The sequence below is a fragment of the Dermacentor silvarum genome, chromosome 9 (genome assembly GCF_013339745.2).
Source record: "Dermacentor silvarum isolate Dsil-2018 chromosome 9, BIME_Dsil_1.4, whole genome shotgun sequence".
Taxonomy (NCBI): Eukaryota; Metazoa; Arthropoda; class Arachnida; order Ixodida; family Ixodidae; genus Dermacentor; species Dermacentor silvarum.
The window spans coordinates 12,111,047-12,125,755 of record NC_051162.1 but is presented as its reverse complement, the minus strand read 5'-3'; the positions used below and the strand labels follow the sequence as shown (position 1 = coordinate 12,125,755).

General features: G+C 46.5%; 1 protein-coding gene across 1 annotated transcript in view; it reads left to right on the top strand.

Annotated features, from left to right (window-relative positions):
* Positions 1-4,344: 4,344 nt before the first annotated feature.
* The window catches only part of LOC119465135 (leucine-rich repeat and fibronectin type-III domain-containing protein 3), a 197,818-nt gene continuing 187,453 nt past the window's right edge, over positions 4,345-14,709 (top strand). Inside the window, exon 1 of the mRNA XM_049655947.1 lies at positions 4,345-5,295. Coding sequence (XP_049511904.1) covers positions 4,508-5,295 — 788 coding nt within the window. The 5' untranslated portion in view covers positions 4,345-4,507. The remainder of the gene's footprint in view (positions 5,296-14,709) is intronic.

Sequence of the window (14,709 nt, the reverse complement as noted above, 5' to 3'; positions counted from 1 at the left end):
CCAACACTAATATACTTTTTTTCCGACTAATCCATTACTTCCTAAATTACGCATAATTACGGTAGGGTGAAGATTTGGACTAACTTACGCGTCCACGTAAATACGGTACCAACTTTATTATCGTATCCGTATTCGCTTAAAACCTTACATTACAATTTTGACAACTGAATGCTTACTTAAGTGCTCCGCCCCCCCCCCCCCTCCTATATCCTGTGACTAGTCATCATATAGCAGTTCTCTATGTAGTAAAAAACTAAGTAATTAGCCTGAAATTCATAGGTGTGCCTTTCTGTTAATCCGTTGATAAGTGATAGTGTTGTTCTTCGTGTTATGTTACGTAAAAAACAGCGCTACCGACACAGGACACAGAAAAGACAGTAGAAACAGATGGCAGTGGCGTAGCCAGAAATTTTGTACGGGGGGGTCACGTTGCAGCGTGGCCTCCTCCTTACAGAATTTGTCGAGGGATGAAATACATGAACACCTGCATTGCCATTGCCAATGCCATTGTATATTATATGCTACAAACGAATTATTCAACGCTACGCACTGTCGAGTAAAATATGTCTTTTTTCATAACAGGATATACTCCCATGTCCCAAATATTGTGGCAGAAATAACTGATATCAATGCTTCCGCGTTTTTTGTCTATTTAATAAGTAAAGAAAATATCACACGAACATTCGAACTTTATCAGTTCGAAACCAGCAAATCAGTGCATGCAGCTGATATGAAAAACGTAAAGGCCATGAAAAGAACAAGTTGAGGACAAATATTTTGATGAATGTTTCTCATTAAATAACCTTGTTTACATTTTTGTACATATGCAACGGCCAGAGAAAAACCTCAATGACGCTGTCATTTGTTGCAATAGACTGCGCAGGAGCAGCTGCTACCGGTCGTGTATTGTAATTGCACCGAGATTATACTCGCAACAGTGAGCACAAATGAAAAGTAGGAGTTCTGCAAAATATACATTAGAAATGCGAAGATAGAATGGAATATACAAATGCGAAGATACAACTCGCTAAAGGGCAAAAAAGAGTCGCTGGAAACAAAGCTGGTATATATACCAAAAACCTCGCAACAAGATATTCAAAATATACGTCTAAGTCTCCAATAACTCTACGTATTTAAGCAAACGTCACTGTATATAAGGCGCCAGACAAGACAAATAAACATGTTGCGCAGTCACACAAATTAAACTTTACGTATAGAAAGACAGACGATCCAGGCAAGAACAAAGCTATGATCGCAGAAATCGTGCTATGTACTTGGGCCATGCGGCGGTGGCGACAGCACCATATGGGTAGAATAATAGAGGAATAACGCAGAAATCAGTACGAAAATGTGTAATTTAACTGCCTGCATAGCGGCAACAAATATTCTGCATCCAAAATTAAAGAAGGGTATTGCTTCGGTTCAAAAAAGAAGTAAAAGCAGGTAGCTAAAAAGGAAGGCCAAACGAAAACCACAGATGATGCGGCAAGTTGAACTATCCATTATTCGAGTTTGTTTGTTCGGAAACGCCGCGTGGTCCTGGCTTTGAATGAGCAAAGACAGTCAAGATTGGTTATTGATGTCCTCGTAATTTCCGTATTCGTATGATAATTTTGATCGCGATTCTAACTGTTAGAATAAACGGTGAAAATTTCTGAGGTTTTAAAAGCTAATGAACAGTCATACGTTCTCATAATTCCGAGTTTATGGACCTGAAGGAACAGAACTCTTTACTTGCATTGATTTTTGCAGGTTCGCTATGTAAAGGACAAACTTCACTCGGCCGGGAAGTTTAGCGAAGCGCTCAATGACTTCGGACACGTTGATGCCGACGTCTCTGTGGGCGTATACAAGCGCCAGCCTAGCCATGCGTTCCTCAGAATTTGTAGAGCGCAAGTAGTTTTTTGAGTAATCTCATGTTGAAAATTATTCTCTCTGCGCTGACAGTGGTCACTGGAAGGGTGATTAGAATCTGCAGCAGTTTGTACACATTTACATAGAACCTGCAGCCGCAATGAGAGAGGGCTTTTTTTCCGGTGCTAAAACCTAAAAACACTTTTTAGATATCGTTGGCATCCTTGTTTAGGTACCTTGCACAAACAGTAATCTGTTCGATTCCAGCAACATCCGTCGTTTCGTCAGCAAGTATCGAGAAGCAGCCTGCAACGTTTTCTTTTGCATTTAGGCTTTGTTTGATAATTTCACCACAAATTTCTATAATTTGGTTTTGTACATCTGGGCTTAAAAACGAGGCATTACTGGGTCAACTTTCCAAATGGTTCTTCAGATATGTATCTCCACAATCAATCAATCAATCAATCAATCAATCAATTTTATTTGGCATTCATTACAGCATATGCACATAACGAATACAAGGACAAGAACAAAAAGATGCTAAGTAGCAGCTTGACTTTCCCGCCGAGCTCACATGCAAAGAAGTGCTCTGAAAATACCAGTATTTTCAGCGGGGGCTTTGCTTAAACCCATAGGACCACTGTTCCTATGGCCACGGAGAGCCAGACCTTGTCGCCCGCAAAAAAAGAACTGCCGTTAACTTTCAACTGTTTTCTCTTATTTTACTTTTCCTGCCCTGGTCCAGCTGATCGATTACATTGGGCGCGCTCCCTGAAAATCTTTGGAGAGAATTATCAGCTGCCAGCTGACAGTCAAGGTGATATTTAGTATTGTCGTATGTGTGGAAGATTGCGTGCGCGTGCTTCCATTTCTGGGACGGCTTGGACACGAGGGCTCGAGTGCGCGCAGGTTGGCCAAATTTTACAAGAACATTAAACCCATAAAATTCTAGAATTGAAAATCGAAAGCGCGCCTTTGGAAATGTCAGTGCACGTTTCGCGTCAGAAGTTTGTGAGAACTTTATACCCATAAAGTTTCAGAATTGAAACCCATGCATGCGCTCCGTAGATTACGCGGCCGCCGTGAAAAGCCGCAACGTGCCCGTTCACTGTTGAAAAGCCCTTAGTTTGTGCTCGGATGGGGCTCCTTGCGTTACGTGACTCCAGGTGCAAGGGCGTTGTCACGAAATCCAGCCAGAGTTCGCAATGTTCGTGCCGAAATGCGTTGACGAGCCTGAAAAAGACATTGTACACAAAATCCAGAATGATTCCCGGCGCCGCGGTGGTTGTTTTGGTTGGCGGTGCATGCCAGCATGAAAAAATTTCGAGGGGGAGGGGGTGACGCCCCATTAGCCCCCCCCCCCCCCCCCTAGCTACGCCCCTGACAGACGGCGCTGTAGTTTTTTCCTTTTGTGGTTCTTCCTTGCTTATTTGCGCGGTTGTTGCTTTTATCATTTGCTTTCTGACCGCATATGACACGAGAACTCTATCGTGTGATTGTTTTTTCTCCCTTGTCTAGTCCTCGCGCTGAATTTTGTACATACATCCGCTAAAGTATGCCGGATTTTGTGCCTGCTGTTTTTGTGAACTATACAGACGTAAGTGGCAGAAACTCAAAAAAAAAGGGGGGGGGGAAAAACGAAAGAACCGTGCAGACCGGGGGAGCCTGAGCGTTCTCTGATCTAATAAACATGTAAATAGCACACATAACATTTTATTTCCTTCGATTACGGCTCTGTTCTTCTTACTTACACTTTCTAGGTGCACCCGAACCATCACCGACCGAAACCGTTCGCGGATGTGCATACCTGCCTTCGGCACAACGCATGCCCAGTATACTGTGCTACATTATGTAGGGAAGCCCTTCTTTAACACCAAGCTTACCAGCCGACCTATCAGTGCTATCGGTAAAGACGCGACGCAAGAATGACCAAGGAAGGAATCTTACGCGCCCGGAGCTCTGTATCATCCTGGAGCTAGTCTCTCCAATTTGTTCCCTGTAGAGTTTGATGTCTCCGGAGAAGACTAAACCGAAAACAAGGACCTCGAAGAGCTGCTGCCTTCGTCGCTGTGCTGGCGGTTAATCTCGCTTTTCACGGCCACGAAGAAAACTCGGCATCCTTCGTCGCCATCAGACGAATGCGCGGTTGTCTTGCGGCCCGTAATACGGCGTCTGTACTGGGGCGTAGGAGAACGACGCGAGATGAAAACAAAGCGGACGGCGCAGGTGCGTGACAACCTCCTGTGTACACGATTGACTCTGAGCGCGCAAAATGAGAAGAGGCTGAATCGCGGCACTGCACCGAGCGGGCGAGGGTGCTTAAAGGGCCCGGAGGGAAGCGAAGAATCGGCAAGTTTCGCGCCCCCATGATAGCCGGAGGCGACTTCCTCGAGAGATTTGGAGACGGCGCAAGGCAAGCACGGGAAGAAGAGGAGGGTCCTTCGTAACCCAACACGGCCGCTGGACGCCATCGGAACGGCCCGGCGGTAATCTGCTGCAGCACTGGCCGCTCCTCTTTCCACCGAAAGTCACACGAGGCGTGCCAAGGAAAGAAGGCGGTGTGTGAGGCCGGCGGCGACAGGCCTAGCGACGCTCCTTTCTCGAGCTGGATGCCTCGCAGGCTCCCGGCGGCCTCTTCCATCGTGCCAGCATCATGAAGACCACGAGCGAGCGCCTGCCTCCGTCCACGAGTTACCGCCGGACATTGTTGGCCGCCGACCAGTACCGTGTTCGGCTTGTCCGCCGAGGTCGTCGGCTGGCCGGATATCTGCTTCGGCGGTATCGTCTCCTCGTCACGGCCCTCGCCGTCTGCGTCATGGCGATGGCGCCCGCTGCCGAGGGGTCCTGTCCGTCGCGGGAGTTCATCTACCCGTGCACCTGCACCGAGACCTTCATCGGCAACTACGTCATGTGCACCGTTGTGCGCGAAGAACAGCTGAGACTGCCGTTCCAGTACCTTAGAGACTATAACCTGAGTCGGTTGTTCCTTAGTAACGTTACGTCGAGCCTGAATCCGGATGTGTTCACGGGACTCAAGGTCGGCACCTTCAAGGTGGCCGATTCTAGATTTAAGATGGAGGACACGCGTCAACTGGGAGGTTGGTCTTCGGCTTCGACAGAACGCTGGACGAGGATCCAGAACCTGGAGTTTATGCGCTGTTACGTGGACGCCGGTGCCAACTTCTTCGGTGCGCTGGACCAGCTGGAAACGTTGTCGCTGTTGAACAGCACAGTGACCCGCTTCGGCCGTGAGTGGATTGGAGCGCTTGTGAATCTGACCCACTTGAAGGTCGACTCTGTGAGCTTCCACGAACTCGATCACGACGCCCTCGCGGACTTGCCGAGACTCAGCACGCTGGTGTGGTCCAGCAACGGCGCCACCGTCCTGACGCGCCAATTCTTTCCCCGCCGAGCACGGTACTTGAAAAGCATCGATCTCAGGTAAGCAAGCTTGGCACATGTGCATCGCTTTCGTACCAACCGCTCCTGGCACCACACGCACTGCGTGCATCTAGCGAAAAAAAAAATGTTTCGAACTCAAGCTTGCGAAATATTCCCCAACTGACCGAAACTTTCGATTTCGAACTCAACAATCCGCATCAGAACATTTTAAGCAGATTCACAACGAGAGCTTACTGCAACAATAGATAACTTATCGACATTCCATTTCTTTGTTCTTGCAAAGAAGAAAAAAAGCATTACGAAAGGAGAGGATAACTTGATTGCGAGAATGGCCTCGAGGTCACCCTGTGGCCGTAACGTATCTTCTCTCTGTGTAATTACTTTCTTGTTATTTAGTTGCAAGAATATGAGCTCGTAGCTTCCAGGCCTCGTGATACGTTCGTTGCAGATAAGTAAGCAGCGGGCAAAAGTCTCCAGCGGTTGCTGCACGCGCCAGAGCTCTCTGTGAAACGGCAAGAAAGATTTTCTTACAAAACAGTTTTGCCGAACAGTATTTAGTGGTACCGGAAGCACAGCGCTAAATGAAACAATGAGCTAAGTATATGGCGCCTTGAACAAGCGGGGACAATATCATCATTGGGTGGCTGCTGCAAAGACTATCCGGCTGCCAAAGTGACATAGCGCAAAATGTACGCACACAACTCAAGGGACGCGGGGTCTTGCTTCGATGATTCCTTGTGAAGACGACGTCACTCAAGTTCTGCAGAATAAAGAAAAGTCGGTGGCCGCATGTCGCGAATGCTAACTAGAAGTACCGACTACAACCGGTTACAAAAAGCTCGCACCTGTTATGGAAATGTGCAAAAGCTTTCTTGAACGGCATATCGTGACAAGTGCTTGACGGGTAGCAAAGCGCTGTTTAACGCTGGTGCTTCAAACAGCTAGGCGTCTCTATTTTACTGATGAAACTATCTATTTCAATAGAGCATGAATATTGTCGGGTGGATAGGGATGCACATATAAAGGCTAAAAGAGCGTAGCACCAGGAAAGAAAGAAAGGAAACTATTCTTTATTATGACTCCACAGGTGATTTCACTGTAAGGTTTTGCAAAGCACGTGCCGTCGAGTAAGCGCAATGTCACTCTCAAATTTGTCTATAGCCCGAGAAGTTAAGTTCTTTCTAAGTGCCGAGCTGTGTCCTGTTTAATTGAAAGTGAGAACTTGAAGTCTGCAACACATCTTGCTTTCTCGTTGAGTTTCATTTCATTATTCGCATCTAATGTAACCAACAGCAATCCTTACCATAGTTTCTCCTCAGTAGCCTTAAGTGAGCTGCCGGATACGACTGGAGAGTACATACCGTCAACTGACATCAAAGGCTGCCACAGCGTAGGTTACAGTTCAGGTGATCAAGCATGATGTGCCATAAAATGTTTACAAGAGGCGCAACCTTCCCAGAATTCTGTCGCTTGGCGGAAGGCCAAGTAGCCTGAGTTCTTATCTCGAAGCCAAAGTGGAAGGGCGCATTGCCTGTGGGCACGACGAACTTCTTAATTACCAACAACCGGGCGCATAGCACACAAGGCGGAACGCATTGTGCGGCCCCAGTGCTGGAGCGTGCCCCTTCCGCTTTCGTCACGGATATTTCATTCGAGAAACTGCGATAACGCTTAAACGAAGCGGCTGATGCCGGGTGCTGTGCCTGCCCGGTTCTGACACAGTGCGCCATGCGATAACAGCTTTGCACTGGCAGATTTCGGAGCGTCGGCGCCTCGCGCGTGTGGCTCTATCATACGTATCGCGATGTTGTCGTTGACTCCACGCGTCGTGGCTACTCCATGGGTACCTTCGCGAGGCGCCTTAGGGTACCTATGGAGGCCCATGATAACAAAATCCTTAGGAAAAAACAATCCGAGTCATGTGTGCTTAGGCGCGCCTATATTATGCATTAGATGCACACGGACATAATATGTCGAGTGGGGAATGAGTTTTTAAAGCAAACTTTTCTTTGCCAACCTCCCCGCGGTTTGCGTGAGATGTCGGTTTTCGGTTTCTAGTTAAACATGCACGCGAGGCACGCTCCAGGATCGACAACGTAGTGTCAGCGGGCGCATCTTTTTTCTGTGTAATCAAACAATAAATCACGACCTAAAACGTGCGCATATGATGTCGGCTTACACGTATCTCTAAAGCGCACATAGCTCTTAGTGGAATAAGGGATGATAATGAACGGCTTCATCGATTTTTACAATGTTCTCATATTTGGCCTACACCTTTCTCTAGCAATTGGGCATGTGCAACTGCAGGTACGAGCCCATCCTGGGCCGATACTTCAAAATAGTGAAGTGCCACGGTGAAGGAAGGATTATAGAAGCCTTAAATGCATTTACATACGTGTCGTACCTATCTGTGAACACACCTGCCATTGCGTTTTCGACAAGCCTCACACGTCGCCTTCATCGTGGTTGCATTGCTGCGTCGACGTCTCGCCCTGCAGCGCATCCGCCTGACTCATGGTGCTTGCATTTCGGCATGGCTGTTAAACGGTGTGACACTTCAACAAAGACAATGCACGATATTATACGTTGCATATGGGATAAAAATAGAGAAAACTGTAAGCATCCGCATTTGATTGTAGGCGGACTTGTACGTAACAAGTTACGCGTAATTAATTGCTTGTAATCAACGACTATTTTTGGTAGTTTTGTAATTTAGCGATTACTTACTTTACTCCGCACCGCTCACTGTCTTTGAATAACTTTTTTCAGTAACCAATTATGTGTTATGTGTAACTTTACTGACGAGACAAGCTGCAATAGGTGATGCACCTTTGAGAACCCAATTTTAGCGAGAACTACGGCGGAACGCCAGAGATCGTGTCGCGCAGCAACTTCGCGAATACGTATGCTCAGGCAGGTAAACCTGGTGGATCAGCACGCATTTGTTTCTGTTTTCTCATCCTAATGCCCCGCCAAATGTAAACCGACGAATTTAACCGGTGCTGGCATGTCTCGATAGCGACGGCCAGGGAGGACGTTAATACCAGGAAGTCAAATTCGGACGATTTCTTTCAGCTTTTCATTAACCTACGGGGAGCGTCTTCGCGGAGATCCCGCAACAAAGAAGCGCTGCGCTTCATAGAGGACCCAGATGTTGTGTAATCATAATGTTGTGCGCAATACGCGCATACGTTAGAACACCGCCCTACGCCCCTGCGTGCACTCCGAGCGAACTGGCTAACTCATATTGGCTAAGCCTTTAGCGCAATTCAAAAAGACAGGGACCTGACAGAGATACAGACAGCGTGTCTCTGCCACGTCCCTGTCTTTTTTGAATTGCGCTAAAGGCTTAGCCAATATGAAGAAACCGCACCAACTAGCCCAAGAATCAGCCTTGTTGGCTAACTCTCTCACTTTCCTTCTCATCTTCTTCCTAGAGCGAGTTTGCAGATTCGCTATTGATGTCTTCACAGCAAACACAAGGGACGATGATGGACAATACTTTTGAAAAGCAATTGTTAGTGCAGATATGCAATACATGAACGGCCGCAGAGGACGTACTGAAAGTACCAGGCCAGCTCGTTCTATTTCCTGTATGTATGCAACGCTAATAAAAGTTTGGAGGAAAGTAACTTAGAAGTAATCGATTACGTTTCAGTAATTTCTTAATTACTTTCGTGGCACAATAATTGGCTACTGTAATCCATTACATTTTTAATGTACTAATTGTAATTGCAATCGCTTCCTTTTTTTCTGGAATGTGTACCAGTCTGATTGTATGGCATTTACTAACCGCTTCACAAAAGCTTCACTTCAAATAGATTCTAACATATGCGTTGGATATACATATTTTTGACATTCCAACTGCGCACTTCCCTCTATTTGAAATCATCCTTGGTATGTTTTTTTTTTCCTTTAAGGGATACTTCCGCTGTCAACTAGTCTTCCTCTGTCGGAAATGAAGTGGGGTTGTCAGTGTAGGGTACCTAGGTGGTGGGTGGGCGATGCAGTAGTTTCAAATTTAAGTGTTTAAGTTCATCAAAACGTTATTACATGAATAGAACATGCAAAAGGAGTCTGTGAGGAGTCTTGCTGTGCCATGACACCAACTTCCGAACAGGTGGGTGTCTTTCTAAGCGTCTGGAACTCCCGTAGTTAGCAAGCACCAGGCCTGGAGCGCGCTTGTACCTATTTTACCGGTAGGTAGTCGGCGGCCCTAATGGAGAAACAAGAAATGAAATTGATTTCATACGCTCCGCCGATCCCAGCATAGTGCCGGATGTAGAAGTGTTAGGTAGGGTAAAGTGCAGTGACCATAGGTTAGTGAGGGCTAGGATTTCTCTCAATGTGAAGAGAGAAAGAGTGAAAAGGCCAACCTAGACGCAGTAACAGTAAAAGCAGGCCAATTCAGGCTGATGCTCGCAAACAAATGCGCAGCTTTAGAGCAGGAAGATGAAGATAACATAGAGGTAATGAATGAAATCATAACTAGGCTTATCTGAGAAGAAACAATTGAAGTGGGAGGTAAAGCACCATGGAAACCTGTAGGTAAGCTGTCCCAAGTAACAAAATACCTAATAAAGAAACGGGAAAACATGAAAATGTCAAACGCGAGAGATCAGATAGAATTCGCTGAACTGTCGAAACTGATCAACAAAATGAAAGTAAGGGATATTCAAAATTATAATGTGGGAAAGATTGAGGAAGCCGTAAAATATGGACGCAGCATGAAATCAGTCAGAAGAAAACTTGGCATATGACAAAGCAAGATGTATTCACTGAAAGATAAGCAGGGTGATAACATCGGAAATTTCGATGACATAATAAAAACAGCGGAATAATTCTATACTGACCTCTACATTCACCAGAGCAGCCCAGCTACTTTCATTCGAAGTAGGGCTGAACAGGATACATAGGCTCCTTCTATAACTAGCGATGAAGTTAGAAGGGCCTTGCAAGACATGACCAGGGAAAAGTTGCTGGAGAAGATATGGGATAACAGTCGATTTAATCAAAGATGGAGGAGATATCTTGCTTGAAAAGCTTGCGGCCCTTTATACGCAGAGCCTCACGACTACAAGTATACCAGACAGCTGGAAGAACGCCACATTATACTAATCCATAAGAAGGGAGGCGTTAAAGAATTGAAGAATTATAGACCCATTAGCTTGTTTTCAGTATTGTATAAATATTCACCAATATAATTTCCAATAGAATCAGGGCAACACTTCGACTTCAGTCAACCAAGGGGACTGGCTGGCTTCAGAAAGAGATATTCAACGATGGACCATTTCCATAAAATCAATCAGGTAATCGAGAAACCTTCGGAGTACAATCAACCTTTCTATATGGCTTTCATTGAATATCAAAATGCATTTGATTCAGTAGAGATACCTGCAGTCATAGAGGCATTGCGTAATCAAGAAGTACAGGAGGCATACGTGAATATCTTAGCAAACACCTACAAGGATTCCACAGCTACGTACCTTGGTTCTCCACAAGAAAAGTAGAAAGTTACCTATCAAGAAAGGGGTCAGGCAAGGAGACACAATCTCTCCAATGCTATTCACTGCATGCTTAGAAGAAGTATTCAAGCTCTTAGACTGGGAAGGCTTAGGAGTGAGGATCAACGGCGAATATCTCAGCAACCTTCGGTTTGCAGATGAGATTGTCCTACTCAGCAACAATGGGGAAGAATTACAACAAATGATTGAGGACCTTAAATGAGAAAGTATAAGAGTGGGCTTGAAGATGAATATGCAGAAGACAAAGATAATGTTCAATAGCCTGGCAAGGGAACAAAAATTCAGAATCACCAGTCAGCATCTGCAAAGGAGTACGTTTACCTAGGTCAATTACTCACAGGGGACCCTGATCATGAGAAGAAAATTTACAGAAGAATAAAATTGGGTTGGAGTGCATATGGCAGACATTGCCAAATTCTGACTGGGAACTTACCACTGTCGTTGAAAAGAAAAGTGTACAATCATTGGATTCTACCGGTGCTAACATGTGGTGCAGAAACTTGGAGGTTAACAAAGAAGCTTGACAAGTTAATGACCGCATAAAGAGCAATGGAACGAAAAATGTTTGGCCTAACCGTAAGATACAGGAAGAGAGCGGTGTGGATCAGAGAACAAACGGGGATAGCCGATATTCTAGTAGACATTAAGCGGAAGAAATGGAGCTGGGCAGGCCATGTAATGCGTAGTATGGATAACCGGTGGACCATTGGAGTTACAGAATGGATACCAAGAGAAGGGAAGTGCAGTCGAGGACGGCAGAAAACTAGGCGGGGTGATGAAGTTAGAAAATTTGCAGGCGCAACTTGGAATCAGCTGAATTTTAATAGCGTAAACGCAGATAATGATGCTTGCAGCGCTTACATGAACTCGATAAAGTCGGACAGAGTCGGCTGGTCGGGCCGAAATCTGGTCGTCGGATTACACGCAAGCGGGTCGGGCTTAGCTAGCGTCGAGCCAAGATCTGTCAAACCGCCTGCGAGAGACTGCTTGATTCGCCCAAGAAACTTGTAAATGCGGTCAGGTCGACCTGGGTCAGCTCAACCACTTGTGGTTCCACACGCGCTCGCGTCGACTTCATGTAAACGAAGTTTCCAGAAATGTGGCTCAATAAAACTTGTTTCTAGGCTAGTTGGTTCATAAAGCTTACAAAAATGATATTAGGCAACGCAGACGAGAAGGGACAGATACTGGCTAGTCAGCTATACGTCAATCTCTTTTGTAGCGAAAAGGAGGTTATTGCGTAGCATGTTGAAGGCACGCAATCATTTTATACGCATTTCGTCGTTCATTAAGTAAAACTTTCTTTTGTTTAATGCCCCATGGTCTGGCTTAGGTCGGTCGGTGGTCTGTCTGTCGGTCACTGGTCGGGTTCTCGTCGTGTGAGATTCAATATGACTCTTAAAAAAAGAGTGAAGCGCGTTCGGTGACGGGATTCGAACCTCGGCCCGACAGCGCAGTAGTCCGATGGCCCTACCAATACGCCGCAAGCTTTTCGTCTTACATGGTATTTATTGCAACATGTATAATACCATATGCGAAAAGCGTTACAGGCGCACGTATACTTCTTTCGTGCCTACACCAACCAGCTGTTTCAGATGGCCACCACGTATATAAGGACGTACATACCGGAGGTGCCCCATATAATATATGGGAGCATACATCATTTCACGTTGTTACGGCAATGCATGAATACGGGACCTTGCGTCGGTATAGGTCGGCTCTGGCTGTGCGCGAAGTGTGCCAGCCGCGTGGTACGTCCCAACCTGCCCGCGACTGAATGAAGGCGTAAGCGGACACCGCGCGCGTACGCACGGCCTGCCAAAGATTGCGGCCGTGCACCGTGGCCGTAAAGTGAGGAGCCATGGGCGGCGATAAAGGGCTTCCGTCCAGGCAGCTCGCGTAGGCAACCCTTCGATATACGACGGTGTCCCCCAAGGGGACACGCCGCGAAAGTGCGCGGGGTACGACAACATTCGGCACAGCCGAGGTAGTGGGCGCACATTTTTCACACCACGACATCACTGCATTTCCCTAAAGGGGCATTACACAAGGGGTGTACACGCAACGTAAGCAAAAACGGTGTCGCCACAGTTTCAAAGCGAGAAAAAGTTGTTACACCTTAAAGAAATTGTGATGAGCTGGTGACGCCAGAAACTTGATGCCCAAGAGGCACTCCGGTATTTAGAGCTCGGCAAGAAAATGATAATAACAAACAAATAATAAAAAATCGAAACGACGTTCAAGATTTATTTTTGTTCGAGTGCGGTATTGCTATTTAAAGAGGATGACCAATGCGTTGTGATCGGCGTGATAGAGGGACATTGCATGGGGGGTGATTAAGCGTCGAACAGAATAACCTGTGGAAGAGGGTGGCGATGCGGTGACGACAAAATGATACCCTTTGACACTGTTGTGGGTTTATAAGGGGGCTTTATATATTCCATGTATAACACCTTTACCTTTAAGGGGTAAGGTCGAATTGGTGATGGGAACAGATTAATTCTTTTTTTTCGCCAGTATTTTGACCCCCTGGGGTCCTTCGACGTGCACGCAATGCATGGTATACACGAGCGATCTTGCATTCCGCCCCCACCGGAATGCGGCGGCCGGTATTGAACCCGTGATACCTAGCTCAACATCGCAGCCGGGGCGCGTTATTATATTCCTTAATACCTAGTATTTACTGCTAATGTAAAATAATATTAATGAAGTAAGCGAATTAGGAAAATTTTACCCGGCACAAACCACGTTATGGATGTAATGAATATGAGGTACCAGCTAATCGATATGATACGATAATCGCAAATATCCTTAAAACTTCCATACAGACTGCTGGATTTAAAATTTCTTTTTGGCGAAGCGAAAATTTCCCTTAAATAGATGCAAGGAACCTTTTTCAGTTCAGAATGAAGATTTACTGATCACTTTGCGCGGAATAGATCGAGATGTGGTGGTACGCGACGCTGCTTGAAGCTTGTCAGCACTTGAAAGCTCCCGCGAGGTGTCGGCCACTTGTTGACTCGCCAGGACGGCCCTCAGTCGGCGGTTCCATGCACGCTGCCATCTCGCAGCGCGCTGTGCCAGCGTCACAGGTTCCCGCACTCTCGTGCACTTCGGTGCGAGGTATACCGTCCCTTTCCCGCTCACCTATAGTTCGCCTACACGGAGGGCCGCTATAGCACCTCCAAAAGGCTTCAAACCGCTCAACACGCCTGCAAAAAAGAAAGAGCTTGTCGCTCGTGTCATGCTACACTTATTAGCAATACCCGTTTTGAAACTGTACTCCGTTCAGTGAGTCTTTATCCATGGCGCACTGCAAGCTAGCCGAAAAAAAAAACAAAGAAAGGAATCTTTTCCATACCACGCGATCGCACGAAACCAGTCACGCACGAGCAATGGTGGGAAAGCGCGAGGATGAGGAGGATGGTGGCTATAATAGGTGGAAGGACGGTGCTACCTTGAAGCCACGGTGCTTGAACCACCTTATCTACGGATCTTCCTCGGGCGCGCGCGTACAATACGCCGCGCCTTGGTTGAATGCGCGATCTATGCGGTATACGAAGGTAAATGCGGTACATGTTAAGCTGTCTAATCTACGCCGCAAAAATTCGCTGTACACGAGAAGCACGGAACACTATAAGACCTGCAACGCCACTACTTGTGCACGCACGATCACGGCGAAGAAGGCTTCGCGTTCCAGCTAGATCAGCGAAAGCAGTCGTCCCGTCGACGGAGACCCGGTAACTTGACGGTTATGCACGGATGACGGAGACACGGTTATTCGTCGACTTCCCTGCATCGAGGTCATTTGTATTGTTATTCTCAATAACGTAGCAATGTGTCTCCTGTGGGCGAACGCTGTGCATGATGAAGCTTCTCTCAGCAGCCCTTAAATCTTATCGCGAGCTTTGTTATGGTCGGCTTAGTT